This window comes from Psittacula echo (assembly GCF_963264785.1).
Source record: "Psittacula echo genome assembly, chromosome: 7".
In the NCBI taxonomy this organism is placed as follows: Eukaryota; Metazoa; Chordata; class Aves; order Psittaciformes; family Psittacidae; genus Psittacula; species Psittacula echo.
The window spans coordinates 51,636,368-51,645,370 of NC_137740.1; the positions used below are offsets into that span (position 1 = coordinate 51,636,368).

Here is a 9,003-nt window from a genome sequence, read left to right on the forward strand (position 1 = left end):
GCAGGGGAGACAACTGCCAACCCTGAGTCTGCCCCGTGTCCCTCCCTGCCCGTACCCCTCGCAGAGGTCAACGTGGACACTGCACACGTGAAGTTATGTGAAGTTATCACCAGGGGTTTATGGGGGTGGGGAGGGGGGTTTGTTGCTCTTTTATTATATTTTTTTTCTAAATAAAGGTCACTTTTCCAACTGTGGTGCTTTGCTGGTCACACCCCCATGCCCCAAGAGTTGTCCCCATTGGTGGGGGTGTCTGCTGGTCACATCCTGGTAGATGCTGAGTGCATCCCTTACTGGCCAAGGTGAAGAAACGATAGCAGATGCGGCATGTGTTCCTCCACATAACTCCACAAGCGATGAGGGGCTGTACAGAGCAGGCAGGCTATGCCAGCTCCCAGCCCTCTGCACCCTGCCTACACCATCCATTTGCAGGCATGAGGGGACATGGGGAGCTTCTCCTCAACCCACACCCCCAAGTCTTTCTCCTCAGGGCTGCTCCACCCAGCCTGTGTTTGCACTTGGGATTACCCTGACCCAGGTGCAGGACCTTACACTTGGCCTTGTTGAACTCAGTGAGATTCACATGGTCCCACCTCTCCAGCCTTTCAATGTCCCTCTGGATCCCATCCCTGCCCTCCTGCATGCTGACCGCACCACACAGATCAATTATCTAACATTCAGACTAAGGAGTAAATACACACCCCAAAACAAGACAAACCTAAAGCTCTGTGTGTGGATAACACATTACTTTTTGATAATACAGACCTGGCTACCAAGCAGGAGGTTGATCTCCAATATCATCAATGATGAGCAGAAGGAAAGCCCCGGTTCACGCAGATTTGACACAGCTGAGAAGAATCAAGGCAAATACAGACAAAAACAAGTCTTGAGAACAAACACTTAAGAACAAAAAAGTTTAAGGAATATTTTTAATAACTTAAAAGCAATCACCGCCTCGTGCTACCTTCCCACTTCACTTGAGCAGAGGCTGGTGCTTGGCCTCTGCTTTTCAAGGATGCAGGTGTGTCTTTGCAAGCAAAATAACTACACTCAAAGAAACAGCAATACTGTCACTTCAGCATCATGAATTCAAAGCAGGCAGTCTAAAAAGGATCTCCAGCTAAAGGAGTTCAAAGCATGACAAACATGTTCCAACAATATTCTGGCTGCAGGAAATACAACATAGTTTGTAAATATAACCCTCCCCACCTCCTGCAAAGACAGTAGAAGAGTCACTGGGTTCAAAAGACTAGAAATGCTTTGTTACGAGTACAAGTCTTTGCTGAAGACTGTTTTTGCTCTTCCCAACAATATTAACACTTGGCAATGCTACAGTGAGGCAGAAAATGCCCCGGAAAGCAAATGAACACAATAGATCAGTTGAGTGATGAAGGGAGCATCAAAACAGAGCAGAGGAGCCTGCAAAGGACAAAAAATTCTACCAGGAGCCAGCCACTCTTTCCTACCCTAAAACAAATGGGGATGCATCAAAAACAAAGGGGATGTGTCAATGCCATAGGACCTCACAGTGTGGAGAGAAATCATCCTCACATAGGTGCAGCACAGAAATGACACCCCATCAGAGCACAAAGCTCTATGAAGCTGCTGGGCAAGGCAACTGTGTTTTAAGGCTGATCAAGAAGGGGAAGCTGAATGCACAGCTCCAGGCTCTTGTCTCACACCTGACTACCACCAGGGCTGTGGGAAGATCTCCCTTTGGATAGCCAATGCTCCTTGCCAAAGAATGGGAAGTAGGAGTGCAAATGCCTCTTGGACAGTTCAGAAGCATGCTGAATGAGAGCCCTCCAATGCTCCAAGCAGCCTCCAGAGCCATCAAGACAGCTACAGGCATTCCATGAATCTTCCCTGCAAGATTAACAGTTGAGATCACACACACAGCAGCCACTTTGGTTTTAGACACCACAGACAAATGAAAATTAATTGAGAAAAACATTTCTTTCCCCTCTTTGTTTAGCATCTTCCTCAGGAGAAAGAATCACACTACCTTGCTAGCAGCAACTTGACTTGCCCTCTCTTTGCCATGACTGCTGACTAATTACACACAAAAAGAGATCATGCGGCAGAGCAGCAGACAGTCAGGGGACTGCACAGCAAATGCTTGTCATGCCACATCTCATACGTAATGTAGGTATGAATGTGAAAACCTGCCCAGCTCATGGGCAAGCTAAGACCCTGCTATAAACTGTCGCTTGGAGGGTATGCATACATGTCTGAAGTAAGAGAAGGAGAAGCAGAGTGAAACAAGCTTTTAGGACATAGCCCTCATTAAAGAAATCTCCCAAGAACTGTCCAACAGTGGAAATCACCTGAAGATACAGGCACCGCAGCTGGACACAGGCAGAGCACAGTGACAAAGGCAGAGCTGCCAGCCTCACTGTGGTACGTGGTAGGCCACTCCAGTCCTGCAGAAATGGAACTGCACCATTTTGGAAGAACAGCAAGGTACGAGACACAGAGGAAAACACCATTTTATACTCAATGATTGCCTGAGAGTCTGTGCACTTTGCCAGGACAGAATAGGCGATGTGAACAGTGCTCCTAAGCAGCGAGAGGCTGGAGATGGAATTCCGAATCAGGAGGCGATCGGCAGCTCTGAGAAGCAGCAGGGTAGCACTGCTAAACCAAGTAAGAAGAAAATAAGCAGACTCCAATCTGTAAAACTCACCTGGCAATGCACTCCTTCCTGATTTGCTTGGCAACTACCAAATGAAAGCTTAAAGATTAAAGAAACACAGAAGCTCAGATGGTCAGCATCCCAGAGCAAGACAAAGGAAGAGGGGAGAGAATAAAAACGCTGCAGTGTGGAGACAGAGGAAATCACACCAGCAATTGTGTCATGTTGCTCACAAGCCCATGAGCAGCAGAGGAAGTTACCACAATGCTGATTTCCAGGTTAACTTTCCTCTTTCTAAAGCAAGAACATATTTGAGTGCTTCAGGCCCTCTTTTTCCTTTCAGTGCCCAAGTGTCCTGCCTCTCCAAGTCTTTCCCCTCCAGCCTTGCTCTTCTCCATTCAGGCAATCTTGGCCAGCCATTTCTCAAGACCCTCAAAGTCAGCATCTCCCTCCTCTCCCTTGCTGCCCCGAGCACTGCACTCCACGAATTCCACCTTCATGGGTAGCTGGGAGAAGTCGAAGTCCTTGCCCTTCTTCCCCAGCTGGGCAGGGCCACCAATGGCTGAGCCATCCAGACTTGTGGGGGCTGCAGAGCGGGTCACTCGTAAGGTGTTGCTGCAGACAGAGGAAGGAAAGTGTCGAGAACCGTGAACCAGGGAAACATTACCTACAGCATGGCTGCTGAGATGTTTTGTACCCAGCTCTGTCAGCAGGACGCCAGTTACACCAAGGGTAGAAGGTCTCATGGCTCTATCCTGTGAGGCACAGGCAGAGGCAGGCACTTTGGCTGCTTCTTTTAAGTACCTGCTAGAAAGTACAGGTACAGAGAAGCAGCTTACAATATAGCACAGTATATAAGCCACTTTCTCCTCCTTCCACTTCCTCTTAGAACTTGAAATTAGCAATAGATCATATATTGTTCTTCCCAGGTTAATGTCCTTCCTAGGGGATGGATACAGAACCAACATGGGGTCCCAGACTCCTGCAATGCCTGTCAGAACTCTCTGCTTTGCATGCCAAGCCCTTTTGAGTCAGAGCAGCCCTGAAAAAAACCCAACTCATGCCAGTACAACTCAGCAGAGCTACTGACATCTTCACACCACTCACAGAAAGTCTGACATCTGGAACTAACTCTGGCTGTACCTGAGAGAGGACAGAGTCCTAGACAGGGAAGGTATTGATGAATTAGGTATGGCAGCTTTTAGGAAAGGACTGGGATGCTGTTTCCCCAACCCACAGCTTCTAGGAGGAAATACACTGTCTACGCCTACTACTTTTTTGCATGATTTAACAAGGAGCAATCTTCTCTCATCCTGGTTACACCTAAACAGACAAAACAGACTGCTCATTTTCTACAATGAACTTAGATGCAGTTTAAAAGGGAGCTCACTGAGCCCTGAGGTAAGAAACAGAAAGAAGAGAGAAGCTCGCATGGTTTAAGATCCGGTTTCATACTTACAGCTCTTTTTCCAGCTGCTGTTGAATAAGTTTTGCTGATTTTGCCATTGTGACATCTAGACAGAGAAAAAAAAAAAGGAAATCAGCTCTTTGGTTTTATGTGTGAAATCAGAACCTGGTACTTCTTCCTAAAGGCACAGTAAGGCACACTTACACTGTGCAGTCCTAACAGCTACCAGGACAAAGACAGCTGTGTCTGCACTAGGATAAGAGATGACAGAGCTTGGGTTTGCAGGTGTGACTGGGAGCAACACAGAACCCTGATATAATGCAGGGAATTAATTTCTTCTTGCTGGGCAGTAAGCTGATTCAAAGAAAGGATGGTGTTTGATGTCACAACGACAAGCCCAGCACTCTAACCTGTCCTGGCATTATAGAGCTTAACACAGCACTTTTTAACCTATGGCGAGTAGAGCCTTGAAGGCGTCAGGAAAATTGTGAAGTAGTGCATGAAATAACCAAGAAAACCAAACCTGAGAGTGCGCAAAAGCTTCAGATTGCTATACAGGGATTCACATCTCCACTGTAAAAGCCGTAGGGATCTGAAAATCTAGTCCTTTCCAGTAACTGGATGTTCCTGACAGCCCAATGAAGAGAAAATACATCATCTCACCAGCTAAATGCCTGTATGATTTTAACACTGAAACTATGAAGTGTGTACAAATTATGTGCACATTAATTCCATTTTTGGCTGCCTGCTGATTCAGAAAGACAGCAAGTTCTGTACAAGCAGAAAGCTACCTGCCTTATTTCAGCTCATCTAAAAAGCTGTAGCTCTTCTAAGTGGTGCTTCTCTGCAAAGCTATTAGGTATACCTGGCCTAAGAATTCTTCCAGTGGTTGGTAGAAATGTTCCTGCTGAGCAGTCCAAGTTTAAAACTAAGTTCCAGCCTTCATTTTGCTGAAATCCCAACTCAGAAATTCAGCATCTATGGCATGAACCCCTAAGGTTCATTCAATTCAAGGCCTGAATTCAATGTCCAGCCTACAAGGCAGCACACATACCTTGCTTATTGCAAGCGATCAGGAGGGCGGGTGCATTTTTGAGCACAGTGCTATCAACCAGGACCTGGTATAGGAACTCTGCCACATCCTTCACCTCCCGCTGAAAGGCCACACTATCCACCACAAACACGATGGCTCTGGAGGAAGGAGGGAAGAACATGTGCTGGGTATGAAGTTCCACAACCATCTTCCCCTACAAGTATTCCAGCCTGAGCTAACGTATTTGTTTCCACATATGATCTCATCCAACCCAAGAGCAGGTTAGCAAGCGCTGTCTGAAATGCACCCCATGTCCAGCCCCAGCAGAAAATCATCTCCTCTCTGCCCCAGGAATATACCACATCCCTTAAACTCCCCACTGCAGTTGCTTTGCCTCCTGATGCACTACAGACACAGGTAAGTGGGAAAGCAGAACAATAATTAAGCCTTGCTACTCCATCACAAAGCTCTGTCCCTCAGGGCACCACCACAGAGAGGGAATCGTGTCCAGCTCACAGCATCCCCTGCACCATCATTTTCCACCCCTTCCCAAAACATTACCTGCCCCCTCCTTCCCCGCCTATCTCCTCCAAGTTACCTGGCTGCAGCCTTGAATCTCTCCAAGAACTGAAGCCGCAAACTCTCATGGCCTGGAAGGTCTATTAAGGTGACGTTAGCACTCTGAGGACAAAAGCAAGAAGGCATTAACAACACTTAATCTAGGGGCACCTAGATCCCCAGTGATCGCAGACTGGGGAAAACCAGTCTGCTAGTGGGTTCCAGTTAGCCTGGTGTTGAGGCAGCAGTGGGTGAGTGAATCCCTATACCAGGCAGAAGCACGTAACTCTCCCCATTATGAACCCATGTACGGTTCACATACACACACAACCAGCCCAATTCTGACAGGCAAAAAAGATGCTGAGGAACAACGTTCACAGCCAGGACTCAGTAAGGAGGGCACCAATACCAGCAAACCATTCACCGTTGCTGAGAGGACAGAGCATGACCACAGAGAAAAGAGAATGCTCAACCCCACTACAACTACAATGCATGCAATGCGAGCGCCAAAGCTTCATCAGCACACCAGCAGATTTACACCATCCCTGGAGTGACAGCATGTAGATCTTTGTGCAGCAAAATCATGAACTCCTGTCCTGCAAGTCCCCAGTACAGAATACCAATCTCTTAATCAAGTTATCTGTTCATGCACACCACCTACCCTACCGCAAGTCTACCTAAACATACAAAACTTTACTGGGAATAACACAAAAATGCCCTTGCAAGAGATTGCTTAAATTGAAAGCTGCAAATGTTTCCCTTTCCACAGCATGTCAGCCACATCAAGGCCATTTAAGAGCACAACTGCCTCTCTCACACTCCTGATCAAGATGGGGCCAAATAGGATCATGTCACTATTCTCAAGATGATGCACATCGTTCTCAAGAGGGGAAAAGAACACTACCCAAGAGCCCACCTACTCACTGCTCTTAGATTGTAATGGAAACCTTATCTACTATTTAAAAAATACAAATAACCAGAAAAGCAGCAGTCCACCTTGCAGCATTCCCCTTCCTCTCCCCCTCTAAACACTTGTCTGCTCAATCTTAGAGATATAAAAATTACCATGTACTTCCCTTCACTAAATTTTTAGCCTCTTATTATCAACAGTTACTGAAGATCGACACAAAGAAGCCACAAAACCATCCTCTACTTAAATTCCCCAGCACGTATCGTGCTGCCAGCTTGCTGCTTTCACTGCCACATGTGCACCCAGCACAAGAAAGAAACACTTCTGAAATGAAATTGCCATAAACTGAAACTGATTAGGTCTGCAGCAGTCCAGCACCTGAAATTTTGAGACCATGTGAAGTTCAACTGGAAGGTTCTTCTTAAGCCTGCTTTTAATTTCAGATTTTCTTGGGAGAAACTGAAATTACTGCCAAGCAAACCAACCAAATACGACAGAACAATGTTCCCTTACGCATCTCCCCTCCTGCTTCAAAGCACAACACTGTCCCCACAGTGCTGCGTGTTTCATTCCACTTGTAAAAGTAGCTCCTTTTCCTCTTCTACAGGAAAAACCACCACACACTGCCCCCCTTTCAAAACATGATACACAGACCTTTGACAAGCAAATTAAAAAGCACCTGCAGAACTGAGGAGCCCCTAATACCTCCTGGTATTTTCCTGCCTTCTCAGCTCTGATCGCTCAGAAAAATCCTACCCTACACTCAGACTAAACCTGAGACTGATTTTGAGCTGGGAAGACTGAGCAGCACAAAACCCATCAAGCCAGGTTTAGCACAGAGACCAGAAAAAGACAGACACCAGTTGCTGTAATAACTCTTCACAAGTTACAGCCAGAAACCTGCCTGCTCACCTTGTCGTTGCTGACTCTGTAAACTGCAGAGCTGTCGGTTATCGAAGTCTGGGTATCCCGGTATCTGCCTGTCAACAGCTGTGGGGAAAAAAAGTCATTTTCAGGAGAAGGAGGCCAGAGGAACACTGGCACCGCATTCCATCCACTCAGAAAGTGAAATGATCTGACTTGAGATATCCATTTCAATTTATGTGCATGAAACAGTTTCAGGTTTGGGTTTTTTGTTTTCCCTAAAGAAGACTCATTAAAAGAAAAACATAAAGTACACTGTGTACAGTTCTGGTGTCCCCAACATAAGAAGGACATGTTGCTGTTGGAGCAAGTCCAGAGGGCCACAAGGATGATCAGGGGACTGGAGCAACTCCTGTATGAACACTGGCTGGTAAGACTTGGGCCTGTCGGACATGGAGAAGAGAAGCTGTGTGGAGACCTCATAGCAGCCTTCCAGTATCTGAAAGGGGCCCAAAAAGGCGCTGGACAGGGACTCTTCTTCAGGGACTGCAGTCACAGGATAAGGGGTGATGGTTTCAAACTCAAACAGAGGAAATTCACAGGTTAGATATAAGGAAGAAGTTCTTTACTGTGAGGGTGGTGAAACAGTGGAACAGGTTGCTCAAAGAAGTGGTAAGCGCTCCATCCCTGGCAGTTTTCAAGGCTGGGCTGGACAGAGCCTTGAGTGACAAGGTCTGGTGGAAGGTGTCCCTGCCCATGGCAGGGGGTTGGAACTGGATGATCTTAAGGTCCTTTCCAATTCAGACCATTCTATGATTGCTAAGCCCGGAAGGAAGACAGTGTGCCTCCCAATCTTTCACCTCCGCCTGCTCCAGGTGGGCAGTTCCCCGCCTGGGGCTCCATTCGCAGCAGCTACCAGCACCCCATTCCCTGCTCACCCTCGCGAAAAGCAGCGTCTTCCCCGCGTCGCAGAGGCCCAGCAGCAGCACCGCCTTCCGGCTGCTCCTCCTGCCCTGCACCAGCCTCCAGATCACTGCGGGGGAGAGCACAGAGTATCTCAGCCCTCCGCGGGCACCGCCGCCGCCTCCGCCGGGTGCTGCCGGGCAGGCCCACAGGGCGCGATCAGCGCGGGGAGGGGGTACACAGACCCGCGGGGTCCGTAACTCACGGAGCGTGACGATAACGGCGATCAGCGCCAGGAGGACGGAGAGCACCGTGGGGTCGGGCGCCAGCAGCTCCCGCCGCAGCGCCTCCAGATGCGGCTCCAGTGTCCCCGCCATGGCTCACACGTCGCCTTGGCCGTCCCGCTTCCGCTTCCTGCCCCGCGCGAGGGCTGCCGGGGGGCGCGCGGGGCCATGGGAGTTGTAATTCCTGGGGTACCGGGTGCCGTAGAGGAGGAGGAGGAGGAGGAGGAGGGAGGAGGGAGGAGGGAGGAGGGAAGCGGGAAGCGGGAAGCGGGAAGCGGGAAGCGGGAGGAGGGCTGGGGAGAGGCACAGGGCTCTGTGTGTCGGACTGGCCCTGGAGGTCAGGGAGCACGTTGCCTGTGCAGCATAAGGGGAGTTCATGCACGGGAAGGCGCTGGGCAGCTCTCACATTCC

At 48.7% G+C, this 9,003-nt stretch overlaps 1 protein-coding gene across 1 annotated transcript; it reads right to left on the bottom strand.

The window, feature by feature from the left end:
• Nucleotides 1-1,560: 1,560 nt before the first annotated feature.
• SRPRB (SRP receptor subunit beta) lies at nucleotides 1,561-8,712 on the bottom strand. The gene is made up of 7 exons (XM_080623886.1): nucleotides 8,574-8,712; nucleotides 8,344-8,438; nucleotides 7,454-7,531; nucleotides 5,672-5,754; nucleotides 5,095-5,231; nucleotides 4,092-4,146; nucleotides 1,561-3,247 (listed from the first exon to the last, which is right to left on the bottom strand). The coding sequence occupies exons 1-7, from the start codon at nucleotides 8,683-8,685 to the stop codon at nucleotides 3,031-3,033; spliced, it is 777 nt and encodes a 258-aa protein (XP_080480012.1). The 5' UTR covers nucleotides 8,686-8,712; the 3' UTR covers nucleotides 1,561-3,030.
• Nucleotides 8,713-9,003: the final 291 nt, after the last annotated feature.

Coding starts and splice junctions, on each gene's coding strand:
- SRPRB (XM_080623886.1), bottom strand. CDS start 8,685: ATGGCGGGGACACTGGAGCCGCATCTGGAGGCGCTGCGGCGGGAGCTG. Junction 5,755..7,453: donor ACAGAGTCAGCAACGACAAG/GTGAGCAGGCAG, acceptor TTTTGTCCTCAG/AGTGCTAACGTCACCTTAAT. Junction 4,147..5,094: donor GATCGCTTGCAATAAGCAAG/GTATGTGTGCTG, acceptor TTCTCTGTCTAG/ATGTCACAATGGCAAAATCA.